Genomic DNA, 15,199 nt, shown 5'->3' with positions numbered 1-15,199 from the left:
AGCAGCTAATGAATGATTATTGATTGGAAGGGCTGTTTTCATCTACCAAGGTAGGGACAGAGCTGGCAGGCACCAAGATCCACTTCTACCTGCATGTTTTTATTCACATGCTCTTTTCTAGACTCCTCGGGTTTCCCCAGAGTCCATGGGTGATCTTGGAGTATATATTATGAAACTAATCTGAATCACGAGGAAAGAAGTTGGCAAAGAGCCCTAGCTGAAAAAGTAACATTTTAGGGCCAGAAAATCACTAAGGTCATAGAGGAAACCTATTCACTAGCTGGCCTGTGGGAAACAGAAAGGCAGGAGCTCCTAACATTTCACAGTGGAATCCAGGTTAAACAATCACAAAGCGTGTGAACATGGGCAAACCACTTGACATCACTCGAGCCAGCAGAAAAATTGGATAAAAAGCAATCTTTGAAACGAGCCAAGGCCGTGCTGAAACGAGCTTCCCCAAACACTGCTGCTTTCTGCCAAAGCAAGCTTCTATTTTATTGGTGGCTCAGATTCCAAAGTTCACTTCCCAGGACTAACAGTTAAGTGCGTATTTGGAGTTACCATCAGCTGCCACCTCGTGGTCTACATTACAACTGCCTATCAATACTGAAGGTGGTTTAGAATTCTCATCTGTGTAGTTTAGAATTGTCACAAATCTCATTTGACCAATTGTTTTTTTTTTTTTTTTTTTTTTGAGATTGGGTCTCAATGGATGGTTTCAACTCCTGGGCTCAAGTGATCCTTCTACCTCAGGCTCCTGAGTAGCTGGGACTACAGGTGTGTGCCACAGTGCTCAGCTTCATGAGATCAGTGATAATTATTGAGTCTTACTCTGTCGCCTAGGCTGGAATGCAGTGGCACAATCTCAGCTCACTGCAACCTCTACTTCCTGGGCTCAAACAATCCTCCTGACTCAGCCTTCCAAGTAGCTGGAACTACAGGTGAGCACAACCATGCGAGGCTGATTTTTGTATTTTTTTTTTTGTGGAGATGGGGTTTCACTGTTACCCATGCCGGGTCTTTAACTCCTGGACTCAAGTGACCCACCCATCTTGCCCTCCCAAACTGCTGGGATTAAAGGTGTGAACCACAATGCCGGGCCCCATTTCACCAATTATTGTCCATTTTTATACAATGCTTAGACCACGGTACTCCACAAATGATTCCTAAGTTCTCAAAACCCGTAAGATGCACTTCCAATTAGCTACCAGTTTTTCTGGCTGAAAAACACTACCTTGGGCCTGTCTTGAGCCACTGGTTGGTTCAGAGCTGTTACCTCAAATGCTTTAACCACCTCCATCCCAGTAACTCGTATTTACTGCAGATAGTCATGGTGACTGATCTGCAAGCCAAGGTTGGTGTCCTACTCAGCAAGTCTGCAGGATTGTCTCAGCTCTCACTGGGCTATGCCAAGTTTCCCTTCTGGCATTGTGCCAGGTATATAGTATATTTGCAGTCCCTTTCCTGCATCCATGCTGAGATCACACTTGATCAACAGAAGACTATATACACATCTCTAGTCCATTTAGTCATGCCATGACGGATCACCACTCGGAGACCAAGGAAAACTACAACTCTTATTCCTTCCTTAAAGGAACCCTGGACAGCAAAGCTCCTACTGCCCAATATTTATTCCAATTATGTTAAGACATAAAAACGTTGGTCAGGCATGGTGGCTCACACCTGTAATCCCAGCACTTTGGAAGGCCTAGGTGGGCATTTCACCTGAGGTCAGGAGTTCGAGACGAGCCTGACCAACACGCAGAAACCCCATCTGTACTAAAAATACAAAATTAGCCGGGCATGGTGGCAGAAGCCTGTAATCCCAGTTACTCGGAAGGCTTAGAGAGAACTGCTTGACCTGGGAGGCAGAGGTTGCAATGAGCTGAGATTGCGCCATTGCACTCCAACCTGGGCGACAAGAGCTAGACTCCGTCTCAAAAAAAAGAAGTTTTCAGATGAGTTTCAAATGTTTTGGTCCTTGAGACAGGGTCTTGCTATGTTTCTCAGGCTGGTCTCAAACCCCTAGCCTCGAGCAATCCTGCCTCAGGCTCCTGAGTAGCTGGGACTACAGGCCTTAGTCACTGTGAACAGTGGTTTTTGTGCATTGTTTTCTCCCTTGATTCTTGTCAACAAACGCCGACCCTTGAAGACATATTAGTAATGCTGGCCTAAACACCATTCCTGTGCTTCTTCCCCATAAATTGAAGGAGAACCATTTCCTTGGTTACCTTTCATCCTCCCTGCCCAGCACTTCTTATAGTTCCCGACAGCAGGCACAAATCACAACTCCCAGGCAACCAGCAACTTTCCCACCACGCAGAGCTGAGGCAGCATGGCTGGTCTGGAGAAGGAACCCAGTTTTCCAACTGCCTCCAAGGTGCAGCACCATATGGGACACCACTCTGCAGGGAGGCGCTGGCTAGAGAAAGCAGGGCACATGCCAAAGCCAAGGACAGCAGCAGCCGGTGTCACCCAGGACAACGACAACCCCCCAAACCAAGCCAGTACTGTCCCATTTACACTCTGACCCTTAAAACGTTCCTGTTCAGGCTGCACAAAGCAAACAAAATGGACACAAGATTAAGGTTTTTTGGCTGTAAGTTTATTCAATGCAAAATAATCCTCTTCAATTTTACTGAGGTGGCTGACCACGTCCACGACCAAATCCGCCTCTCTGTAAGAGAAAGCACATCACATCAGCATGAGCAGTACTCTGGTTTGACCTTGTGGTTTTGCTAACTTTCAAGCCTCATTATAACTCCAGAGGCCCCCAAATGTAAACTGCTGGGAGAAAGCTGAGTACAGGCCGTAAATCCCAGCACTGCCCCTTACTGGATGTGGGGCCATATCCAACGTCTAGGCCCATTTCCTTGGTAGCTGTAATTACCTCTATTTTATAGATGGGGAAACATCATATGAAAAAAGATGGGAGGATCTGATTTCATACCATCTTGGTTCTTAAGCCCACTCACCTTCCAGTGTTTAGTTCAATGTCAAGCATTAACAAAACAAAGTAACAGCAGGCCACATGTACTGATTTCTGAGACTGATTTCAGTAATTTACATATTTACAAAAGTTTGCATGCTACATCTCAATGTAAAATTTGGAATTTGGAAAAAAGCGGGAGGAGGGAACTGGCTGACAGGACCATACTATACGACATCCCCACAACTTGCCGAGCAACCGGACTGAGGCCAGAACAAATGATGGCTCATGGAAAACAAATAGGAAGATACTCACAAACTGGAATTCGGTTGCTGACCCAGCCCCAGCCTCGGCTTTCTTGTCAGCACCAGCTAGAAAGTGAAACTCGATTTAGAATCATCATATTATCCAATCTACTATAGAACAAGGGAAGACAACTCACCGACTCCAATCTTGCAGGAAAAGCCACGCACCACCCCATTAAATATAAGCAAATTACACCAGTGGTGGGGAACACCTTCTCAGCCTTCCAATACTCACAGCCCAAACTACAAATCCTCCCAAAGGATTCCCACTTCCGATCACACTGACTGACTTACCCACTTCAGAGAAGCATCTAGGTAACAAAGGGAGCGTAATTAGGGAAGAACTAACATGTAAAGGGGCAAGGGCCCACAAAAGCCTTAATTACCATGGGAGAAAAGCAGACAAGATGCTGCCCTGTCCTATATCCCAGTCACAGCTCAAATGGAGTCATGCAAAATTCACCAGTTTTCTTATACTTATTTGAGACAGGGTCTTTTTTTTTTTTTGAGATGGAGTCTCGTTCTGTCGCCCAGGCTAGAGTGCAGTGGCCGGATCTCAGCTCACTGCAAGCTCTGCCTCCGGGATTTACGCCATTCTCCTGCCTCAGCCTCCCAAGTCGCTGGGACTACAGGCGCCCGCCACCTCGCCCGGCTAGTTTTTTGTATTTTTTAGTAGAGACGGGGTTTCACCGTGTTCGCCAGGATGGTCTCGATCTCCTGACCTCATGATCCGCCCATCTCAGCCTCCCAAAGTGCTGGGATTACAGGCTTGAGCTACCGCGCCTGGCCCGAGACAGGGTCTTACTCTGTCGCCCAGGATGGAGTGCAGTGGCACGATCTCAGCTTACTACAACCTCTGCCTCATGGGCTCAAGCGATCCTTCCACCTCAGCTGGGGCTGTAGGCAGCTAATTTTTATATTTTTTGTTTGTTTGAGACAGAATTTTGCTCTTGTTGCCCAGGCTAGAGTGCAACGGCGTGATCTCGGCTCACTGCAACCTCTGCCTCCCAGGTTCAAGTGATTCTCCTGCCTCAGCCTCCTCAGTAGCTGGGATTACAGGCACGCGCCACCATGCATGGCTAATTTTTTTGTATTTTTAGTAGAGACGGGGTTTCTCCATGTTGGTTTCTCCAGGGTGGTCTCAAACTCCCAACCTCAGGTGATCTGCCTGCCTCAGCCTCCCAAAATGTTGGGATTACAGGCATGAGCCAACTGCATCTGGCCCTAATTTTTATATTTTTTGTAGAGATGGGTTCAGCCATGTTGCCCAGGCTGGTCTCAAACTCCTGAGCTCAAGTGATCTGCCTGCCTCGGCCTCCCAAAGTGCTAGAATTACAGGTGTGAGCCACTGCACCCAGCCAATTACAAAGACTTAAGGAAAAAAAGAAATGTAAAATATTTCAATACTGTTTATACTGATTACATGTTAAATTAACACTTTTAGATATTTTAAAAATCGATTTATTTATATTTATTTATTTATTCTTTTTTTTTTGAGATGAACTCTCACTGTTGTTCCTGAGGCTGGAGTGCAATGCTGCCATCTCAGCTCACTGCAACCTCCACCTCTGGGGTTCAAGCAATTCTCCTGCCTTGGCCCCCTGAGTAGCTGGGATTACATGTGCATACCACCATGCCCGGCTAATTTTTTGGATTTTAAGTAGAAATGGGGTTTCACCATGTTGGCCAGGCTGGTCTCGAACTCCTGACCTCAGGTGATCTGCCCGTCTCAGCCTCCCAAAGTGCTGGGATTACAGGTGTAAGCCACCGCGCCTGGCCCTGACTTATTTGAGTTGGGGGGGTCTCACTCTGTCGCCCAGGCTGGAGTGTAGCAACAAGATCATAGCTCACTGTATCTCAAACTCCTAGGCTCAAAACAATCCTCTTGCTTTGGCTTTCCAAGTAGCTAGGACTACAGGCACATACCACCATTCCCAGCTCACTTCTACACATATTTGATTAAATAAAAGACATTAGTAATCAAATAACCTGTTTCCACTTGCTTTTTCAAGTGTGGCTACCAGGAAATTTTGTATTAGATCTATGGCTCACATTGGGCACAAGGATAGGGGGAGGAAAGCAAATGCCAATAACGAATATGGTTTCAGTAATCATTAAATTTCTGGTTTTTTTTTTGAGACAGGGTCTTGTTCTGTTGCCCAGGGTGGAGTGCAGTGGCATGATCTCGGCTCACTGCAACTTCCGCCTCCCAGGTTCAAGCAATTCTTCTGCCTCAGCCTCCCGAGTAGCTGAGATTATTACAGGCAGGCACATACCACCACACCAGGCTAATTTTTTCAAGTAGAGATGGGGTTTCACCACACTGGCCAGGCTGATCTCGAACTCCTGACCTCAAGTGATCCACCTGCCTCAGCCTCCCAAAGTGCTGGGATTACAGGCATGAGCCACTGTGCCTGGCCCATAATCATTAAACTTCCAATATCACCAACTTCCTCTCAACCAAGGGCTGGAGAAATCCCAGTTACTTGGGAGGCTGAGGCAGAAGAATGGGGTGAACCCAGGAGGCAGAGCTTGCAGTGAGCTAAGATTGTGCCACTGCACTCCAGCCTGGGCCACAGAGCAAAGACTGTCTCAAAACCAAACCAAAACAAAACAAAACAAGTTGAATCCTATTATTCCTTTACAAAAATACTAACAAAGGCTCCTCATCTTACTGAAGTTTTTTTTTTGTTTTTTTTGAGACAGAATCTTGCTCTGTCATCCAGGCTGGAGTACAATGGCATGATCTTGGCTCACTGCAACCTCTGCCTCCCAGGTTTAAGCAATTCTCATGCCTCAGCCTCCTAAGCAGCTGGGAATACAGACGCCCACCACCACACCACCCTAATTTTTGTATTTTTAGTAGAGACAGGGTTTCATCATGTTGGCCAGGCTGGTCTCGAACTCCTGACTTCAAGTAATCTGCCCACTTCGACCCCCACCAAACTGCTGGGATTACAGACATGAGCCACTGAGCCTGGCCTGAGTTTTGCTTTTTAAAAAATTCCAGTCCCTAACTCAGAAGGCTTTCCTCCTAATTCTCATCTATTAAATCACTGCATAAGGAAAGAAGCACAAAGGACTCCAGCTGTTCTGATGCTCTGCAGAATTAAACCAAGAATCTTTCCTGGTCATTTTGTCATCATCAAAGGCTGAGCCCCACCCAGCCAGAGCCAGCTGTGAGAATCCAGATATTTCACCCCAACACCCCTAATATAGGTGATGCATTTACTCACGTGGCACAGCACTCCGTCTGTAGGTATCTCTGTCAGCTTCCCCTCTTGTGAGTCTCGCAGGTCGCTCACCCTCCAGACCTATGTAAATCAAAACACACTGTGAACATAGGGCAATCTGGGAACTCTGTCCCTTAAAACCAAGAAAACTGGCATTGCTCTCCAGTTTTCACTGAGCAACCACTTGGTTAAGATGGGTTAATGGGGACAGGAACTCCTTAAACCTATAACGTCAGCTAGAAACAATTATTTCTCCATAGAAACTTATTGACAATCGTGGCTGCAAATCTGCGAAGAAAAAAAAAAAAGGCTTCCATTTTGTTTGGACATAAAACCATTTTCCAATTATTGGACCAATCTAGACATCCAGCTATTTCTATGAACATGTGAATAGCCAAACTTCTGAACCTGACCCACGTTAAGTAGAAAACTTAGTATATGCAAATGGAAAAGGAAGCATCCTAAGCTGAAAGTCCCAACTCCAATATTAAGTACATAATCTACGGGTTACCAAGAATCCTTTAGTTCCTCCTGGGCTTCTTCACATACCTGTTAGGCTGCGGGATACATATTAAGGTGGAAACTGTATTATTATCTTTTTTTGAGACGGACTCTCGCTCTGTCACCCAGGTTGGAGTGTGGTGGCACAATCTCAGCTCACTGCAACCTCTGCCTCCTGGGTTCAAGCAGTTCTCTCACCTCAGCCTCCCGAGTAGGTGGAATTACATGCACGTGCCACCATGCCCAGCTAAGTTTTGTATTTTTAGTAGAAAGGGGCTTTCAATCTGTTGGCCAGGCTGGTCTCCAACTCCTGACCTCAAGTGATCCGCCTGCCTTGGCCTCCCAAAGTGCTGGGATTATAGGCATGAGCCACCACACCTAGGCAATTTTTTTTTTTTTTTTTTGGTTGTTATCTTTAGTAGTGACAGGGTTTCACCATGTTGGACAGGCTGGTCTTGAACTCCTGGCCTCATGTGATCCTCCCACCTTGGCCTCCAAAAGTGCTGAGATTGCAGCTGTGAGCCACCACACCCTAAGGCACAAACTTTAAGAGCTACCTTTAAAAAATTATCATAGGCCGGTGCGGTGGCTCACGCCTGTAATCCCAGCACTTTGGGAGGCCGAGGCAGACGGATCACAAGGTCAGGAGATCAACACCATCCTGGTTAACATGGTGAAACTCCGTCTCTACTAAAAATACAAAAAAATTAGCTGGGCGCGGTGGCAGGTGCTTGTAGTCCCAGCTACTCAGGAGGCTGAGGCAGGAGAATGGCGTGAACCCAGGAGACGGAGCTTGCAGTGAGCCAAGATCGCGCCACAGCATTCCTGCCTGGGCGACAGAGTGAGACTCCGTCTCAAAACAAACAAACAAAAAAAATCATAAATGGCCAGGCACAGTGGCTCATGCCTGTAATCCCAGCACTTTGGGAGGCCAAAGCAGGTGATCACTTGAGGCCAGGAGTTTAAGAACAGCCTGGCCAACATGGTAAAACCCTGTCTCTACTAAAATTACAAAAATTAGCCAGGTGTGGTGGTGTACGCCTGTGATCCCAGCTACTCAGGAAGCTGAGGCAGGAGAATCACTTGAACCTGAGAGGCAGAGGTTACAGTAAATTGGGATCGTACCACTGTACTCCAGCCTGGGTGACAGAATATAAACAAACAAACAAACACACACATTAAGTAACAGTTTAATCAAGTATTTCCTCTACCCCGTTACCTTGGAACTTACCCGGAGTCTGTGTGATTAGAATATGAATTATGTCTCTTTTTTTTTTCGAGACAGGGTCTTGCTCTGTTGCTCAGGGTGACTGCAACGGCCAATCACAGCTCAATGCAGCCTGGAGTTCCTGGGCTCAACCACAGGTGTGCACCACCATGCCTGGCTAATTTATTTTTTTGTAGAGACCGGGTCTCACTATACTGCCCTAGCTGATCTCAAACTCCTGGACTCAAGTAGTCCTCCTGCCTTGGCCTCCCAAAGTGCTGGGATTACAGGAATGAGCCACTGCACTCAGGCGGAATGAACTGCTTTCAAAGCAGAAATAAATCATGTAATGAGTGGCAAAAATAAATGTCAGGCCCAACTAAATCAGAATATATCAAGCACAGATAGGCAATGGCATTTTTTCCCCCCAGAAGATTCCAAGATGTAGTAGAGAACTCTTGCTAAAAAGATGTATTATGGGCTGGGCACGGTGGCTAACTCCTGTAGTCCCAGCACTTTGGGAGGCTGAGGTGGGTGGATCACCTGAGGTCAGGAGTTTGAGCCCAGCCTGGCCAACAGAGTGAAATCCCATCTCCACTAAAAATCCAAAAATTAGCTGGGCATAGTTCTGGACGCCTATAATCCCAGTCTCAGGAGGCCGAGACAGGACAACTGCCTGAACCTGGGCGGTGGAGGTTGCAGTAAGCTGAGATCGCACCACTGCACTCCAGCCTTGGCCACAGATGTCTACCTGATCACCAGAATCCCTTGGGGAACTTTCCTAACAAATTCCTAAGCTCCATAAAGTAACTCTCCAGGGGAACCTGGACCCTCTGATGATCACGTTTAGGAATCTGTGCATTTTGTCACTCCAACCTATGCTCTCTGCAGCTCCTACAGTTTCATAACAAAGAACCATAACCTAGACAAAATACAGGCCAGGCACGGTGGCTTACCACCGCACCCCAGGCTGGGCAACAGAGCAAGACTCCGTCTCAAAAAAAAAAAAAAAAAAAAAAGCAACTGTAAGCCAGCAATGATCTCAAGAATCAAAAGATAATTCTCCTCGCACTACACATGCGTGCATATCCTTTCACATCGTGGTATACACCATCCGTTCTCCACTCCACTGTTTCTAATTTTTTCCCCTGCTGGCAAGAAAACTACAAAACTCTTGTTTCTTTCAAGGTGGTAAATGGCTTTGCTTTGGACTTTTTGGGAAGAGTACAACACACTCTGCTGGAAAAGTTACTCAATGTTCTATACCACATGTGTCTGGATGTTTGTACAGGTATGGGTGAAGAAAGCGACTATCTGTGCTTAAGGCCATCTCATGGATGGCCTGAAGAACTGAGTCTAGTTCTATTCCAAGTCCCAAGTCACAGGACAAAGGTTCTAGCACTTGACCAAATGCCTGCAGGCCAGAGCCCTCTAAAGCTGACACCAGCTAAGAATGCTTCTGTCCCTTACACAAAAGAAACTATCTTCAAATAGCTGAAGGCATTTGTTTGGGCACCATACCTTTAGGCCGAGGCCTGCCAGTCTCTGGACGGCTACGGCGTAGGGTGGCAGGCACAATCTCCGGGGGCAGATGAAGGTAATCACGGAGATACTGGATACCCTCATTGGTAAGGTACCAGTAGAAATGTCTCCAGGCAAACTGTTCCTTCACGTAGCCTCGGGACTTGAGAGACTGTAAGGCAAAAAACTTACTGTTAAGGCATAAGTAGAAACTTGGATCATCCTAGACAAGTCTCCAGTCCCAGCCCTTCAAGTTAGCAAGCAGCCCCGGCAGTCCTGACCTCCCCTTTGGAACTTGCCTTGAACGTTAGGGGAAGATCCCTCCATCCCGTCCCAGTCTTCCTCCTCACCCTCCTACCTGCATGGCCTTCATGACATGAAGGTTGGGTACATTCTTGTCTGCCAGCTCCGGGTGCTTAGGCATGTGGACATCCTTCTTGGCCACCATGACTCCCTCCTTAAAAAGGAGTTCGTAAATAGCAATCCGGTTCTTCTTAGGCATCAACATCTGCAAAAAAGAGATGACTGTCAAGAGCACTTCTGAGTAACGAGGCCGGGGCCCAGTAATCAAGTTCGTGACCCTAAAGTCACCCACAAAAATCCGTAGACAACATGCCGGTGGGAGGACTCAGCTTCACAAAACAGATTCGGCAGAGGCCAGCTCCGTCCCTCCCCATCCCCAAAAACAATTCAGGTGGAAAAGCTGTCAGCATGTTAAAACCAGCATAGTGGTGCACATTCGCGCCAAACTTCCTTAAGTCATCACAATTACAAAGGTCGATGGCGGGGTAAGAGGAGCAGACCCTGTATTATCGGGAGCAGCTGGAGGCCATCAGCGACTGTACCCAGCGCGGAATCGCGCGGCTGTACCATAAGGTACACAGGGAAGGCCCGGAGGAGTAAAACCCCGCTTCTTGAAGGCGGCAGACCCCAAACCGAAGGGCTAAGGCCTTCGCACCCTCGTTTCCTACCACACCTCCCCCAAAGTAGAGCTCCAGTGCCAGGCAAGCAGGCAGTCGGGGGAGTCCTGTCCCCAAGGAAAAAGCGTGTCGGCGGGACACTGTCTTCCCTAGTCTCACCTGGCAGGTCTCCGCCACGCACTGCCTTCATCCTCCCCCTCTCCCTCGGACAATCTTCGCCTACCAGCGGCCCCCTACCCCATAAAATAAACCTCCAGCCCCTGTCGCTACTCAGAAATGGGTGTGTGGGGAGTGGGAGAGAGGCCCACTGCCCGCATCCTGGGAAGGAGCAGCCGCTAAGGCGGCAAGATGGCCCGGATGGGAGCCGATGGAACTCGAACTCCACAGAAACTCACCTCGGCGGCTGCAGGGTCCGGGGCCGGGGCTGGAAAGGAAGGAGCATGCGCGGTGCTGCGTCTCTTCCGGGCTGGCGTGGGCCCGCCCCCCGCCAGGACCCGCGCGGAGCCTGGGGTGGCCTCGGCGGTGCCTGAAGGACTGGCGGATCTGACCGCAGAGCCCGACCGCTTGAGGGACGCACGCACACACTAGGAAACCGCCGCCGGGAACTTCTGAGCTTGCGTGCTTTATCAGTACAGGGTCACCTATTTTGGGCTGACGTTTTAGAAACGCTTCTTTTTTTCCCCGCCCAAAATTTATTATGCAAGTGATATATGCTCTTGGAGCAAGAAAAGAGAGAGAACATACAAATCAGATGACAATAAAAGACTAAAAAGGTACTCCCATCAACCAAAGAGAATCACTATTAACATTGTGGTATACATTTTTCCAAACTCATGTGCACTCACACCAGTAGACTTTTTAAAAAAAAAAATAAAATAAAAAAACAGAGGCCGGGCGCGGTGGCTCACGCCTATAATCCCAGCACTTTGGGAGGCTGAGCTGGGCAGATCATAAGGTCAAGAGTTTGAGACCAGCTTGGCCAATATGGTGAAACCCTGTCTCTACTAAAAATACAAAAAAATGTAGCGGCAGGCGCCTGTAGTCCCAGCTACTCGGGAGGCTGAGGCAGGAGAATCTCTTGAACCCGAGAGGTGGAGGTTGCAATGAGCCGAGATCATGCCACTACACTTCAGCCTGGGCGACAGTGAGACTCCGTCTCAAAAAAAAAAAAAAAAAAAAAAAAAAAAAAAAAAGGTGACTCAGCATTTGGGGAGGGTGATGCAGGAGAATTGCTTGAGCCCAGAAGGTCCGGACCAGCCTGAGCAACCGTGAGACTTAATCTCTACAATTTTTTTTTTTTTTTTTTTTTTTTTTTGAGACGGAGTCTCACTCTATCGCCCAGGCTGGAGTGCAGTGGCGCAATCTTAGCTCACTGCAAACTCCGCCTCCCAGGTTTACGCCATTCTCCTGTCTCAGCCTCCCAAGTAGCTAGGACTACAGGCGACGGCCACCACGCCCGGCTAAGTTTTTATATTTTTAGTAGAGACGGGGTTTCACCGTGTTAGCCAGGATGATCTCCATCTCCTGACCTCGTGATCCACCCGCCTCGGCCTCCCAAAGTGCTGGGATTACAGGCGTGAGCCACCGCGCCTGGCCTTTTTTTTTTTTTTTTTTTTTTTTTAATTAACTGACTGTGGTGGTGCACGCTTGTAGTCCCAGTTATTCACGAGGCTGAGGCGGGAGGATTGCTTGAGCCCTGAAAGTGGAGGGTGCAGTGAGCCGGGTTCATGCCTCTGCAGTGCAGCCTGGGTGACAGAGAAATACCCTGGCTCTATTTAAAAAAAAAAAAAAGAAGAAGAAAAGAAAAAGAGGCCGGGCGCAGCGGCTCAAGCCTGTAATTCCAGCACTTTGGAAGGCCGAGGTGGGCGGATCACGAGGTCAGGAGTTCAAGACCAGATGGCCGACATAGTGAAACCCCATCTATACTAAAAATTCCAAAAAATTAGCCGGGCGTGTTGGTGTACGCCTGTGATTGAGGCAGGAGAATCTCTTGAGCCCGGTATGCGAGGTTGCAGTGAGCCGAGATCACTCCCCTGCACTCCAGAGCTTGGGCGACAGAGCGACACTCCGTCTAAAAAGAAAGAAAGAAAAGGAAAGTGGGGCTGGGCGCAGTGGCTCACGCTTATAATCCCAGCAATTTGGGAGCCGGAATCGGGTGGATCACCTAAGGTCAGGCGGTTGAGACCACCCTGGCCAACGTGACAAAATACGATCTCTACTAAAAAAAAAAAAACCAAAAATTAGCCACGCATGGTGGCGGGCGCCTGTAATTCCAGCTGCTTGGGAGGCTGAGGCAAGGAGAATCTCTTGAACGTGGGAGGCGGAGGTTGCAGTGAGGCGGAGGTTGCAGTGAGTTGAGATTGCATCGTTGCACTCCAGCCTGGGCGACAAGAGCGAAACTCCGTCTCAAAAAAAAAAAAAAAAAAAAAAAAAAAGAAACAAAGAAAGAAAGAAAGAAAAGAAAAGTGGACCTGGCATGGTGGCTCAGGCCTGTAATCCCAGAACTTTGGGAGGACGAGGTGGGCGGTTCACCTGAGGTCGGGAGTTCGAGACTAGCCTGACCAACGTGGTGAAACCCCCTCTCTACTAAAAATACAAAAATTAGCTGGGCGTAGTGGTGGGTACTTGTAATCCCAGCTACTCAGGAGGCTAAGGCAGGAGAATTCGCTGGAACCTGGAAGGCAGAGGTTGCAGTGAGTCAAGATCTCGCCACTGCACTCCAGCCTGGGTGACAGAGCAAGATTCCGTCTCAAAAATAAAATAAAATAAAATAAAAAATTAGCCGGGCGTGGTGGCGGGCAGCTGTAATCCCAGCTACTCATGGAGCTGAGTTTTGAGGATCGCTTGAGCCCGTGGGTCAAGGCTACCGTGAGCCAAGACTGCACCACTGCCCTCCAGCCTGGCCAGCCTGGGTGACAGAGCAAAACTCTGTCATTAAAAAAAAAAAAAAAAAAAAAAAAAAGGCTGAGCGTGGTGGCTCACACCTGTAATCCCAGCACTTTGGGAGGCCAAGGCGGGCAGATCACGAGGTCAGAAGATCGAGACCATCCTGGCTAACACGGTGAAACCCCGCCTCTACTAAAAATAGAAAAAAAATTAGCTGGGCGTGGTGGCGGGCGCCTGTAGTCCTAGCTACTCAGGAGGCTGAGGCTGGAGAATGGCCTGAACCTGGGAGGCGGAGCTTGCAGTGAGCCCAGATTGCTGCCACTGCACTCCAGCCTGGGCAGCAGAGTGAGACTGCATCTCAGAGAAAAAAAAAAAAAAAAAGACTAAATAGCCAGGTAAGGTGTGCTGTGAACCTGTAGTAGTCCTAACTACTTAAGAGGCTGAGGTGGTAGGATCACTTGAGCCCAGGAGTTGGAGAGCAGCCTGGGCAACATAGCAAGACCTCCTCTCTAAAAAAAAAAAAAACAACTCCAAGAAAGTAAAAAAAAAAAAAAAGGCCCAAAAGACTGAACAATAGATTTGACAAACTGACACTTGAAGAGAAAAGTCAGTGAGATTAAAAGTAGAAATGAAAATATATAAGGCCGGGTGCGGTGGCTCAAGCCTGTAATCCCAGCACTTTGGGAGGCCGAGACAGGCGGATCACGAGGTCAGGAGATCGAGACCATCCTGGGTAACACAGTGAAACCCCGTCTCTACTAAAAATACAAAAACTTAGCCGGGCGAGGTGGCAGGCGCCTGTAGTCCCAGCTCCTCGGGAGGCTGAGGCAGGAGAATGGCGTGAACCCGGGAGGCGGAGCTTGCAGTGAGCTGAGATCCGGCCACTGCACTCCAGCCTGGGTGACAGAGCGAGACTCCGTCTCAAAAAAAAAAAAAAAAAAAAAAAAGAAAATATATATACAGATATACACAATGTAGTCCTGAGACTGAAAGAGAATATTTGATTGATTGTTTTTTTGTTTTTTTGTTAATACAGGGTGTCCCTTTTTTGCCAAGGGTGGAGAGCAGTGGCGCAGTCACGACTCACTGCAGCCCCGACCTTCAAGCCATCCTCCTGCCTCAGCCTCCCGAGTAGCTTGGTCTACAGGTATACACCACCATACCCAGCTAAAGAGATAGAATATTTGAAAGAAAGGAAGAGACATGAGGGATAGAGTGAGAAAGTCTTCTAGGTGAAGTCCTACAAGAAAATAATAAAGTAGGGAAGAAACACTGTCAGAGTATTTTCTAGAATTACTGGAAGACAATGTGAATCCTGAAAATCTGAGACAGGTCTGTTAATTTAGAAAGTTTATTTTGCCAGGGTTGAGGATGAGCCCACGATGCAGCCTCTGGAGGTCCTGATGACGTGTGCCCAAGGTGGTCAGAGCACAGCTTGGTTTTATACATTTTAGGAAGACAAGAGATATCAATCAACATATGTAAAATGAACATTGGTTCCGTCCAGAAAGGTGAGATAACTCAAAGCAGGGAGGGGGGTCCCAGGTCACAGGTAGGTGAGAGACAAACAGTTGCATTCTTTTGAGTTTCTGGTTAGCCTTTCCAAAGGAGACAATCAGATACACATTTATCTCAGTGACCAGAGACAGGACTTAGGTTTTGTTTGTTTGTTGTTTTGAGACAGTCTCACTCTGTCA

General features: G+C 47.9%; 1 protein-coding gene and 1 long non-coding RNA gene across 3 annotated transcripts; one reads left to right on the top strand and one right to left on the bottom strand.

Moving 5' to 3' along the window:
- Window positions 1–2,583: 2,583 nt before the first annotated feature.
- LOC105474576 (ribosomal protein S10) lies at window positions 2,584–11,147 on the bottom strand. Of its 2 annotated transcripts, none has more exons than XM_071097178.1 (6): window positions 11,012–11,147; window positions 10,055–10,204; window positions 9,697–9,868; window positions 6,471–6,548; window positions 3,245–3,300; window positions 2,584–2,677 (listed from the first exon to the last, which is right to left on the bottom strand). In XM_071097178.1, the coding sequence occupies exons 2-6, from the start codon at window positions 10,202–10,204 to the stop codon at window positions 2,636–2,638; spliced, it is 498 nt and encodes a 165-aa protein (XP_070953279.1). In that variant the 5' UTR covers window positions 11,012–11,147; the 3' UTR covers window positions 2,584–2,635. The 2 variants fall into 2 exon arrangements, with proteins under 2 accessions (XP_070953279.1, XP_070953280.1); XM_071097179.1 differs by having other exon boundaries at window positions 10,776–11,050.
- Window positions 11,148–11,257: 110 nt separating this feature from the next.
- LOC139363426 (uncharacterized) lies at window positions 11,258–14,921 on the top strand. Its single transcript, XR_011623806.1, has 3 exons — window positions 11,258–11,389; window positions 14,539–14,649; window positions 14,866–14,921. It is a non-coding gene; the product is annotated as an uncharacterized lncRNA (long non-coding RNA).
- The last annotated feature ends 278 nt before the right edge of the window (window positions 14,922–15,199 follow it).

This window comes from Macaca nemestrina, chromosome 5, assembly GCF_043159975.1.
Source record: "Macaca nemestrina isolate mMacNem1 chromosome 5, mMacNem.hap1, whole genome shotgun sequence".
Classification (NCBI taxonomy): domain Eukaryota; kingdom Metazoa; phylum Chordata; class Mammalia; order Primates; family Cercopithecidae; genus Macaca; species Macaca nemestrina.
The sequence above is the reverse complement of the archived record's forward strand: the minus strand, read 5'-3'. Positions and strand labels throughout refer to the sequence as shown.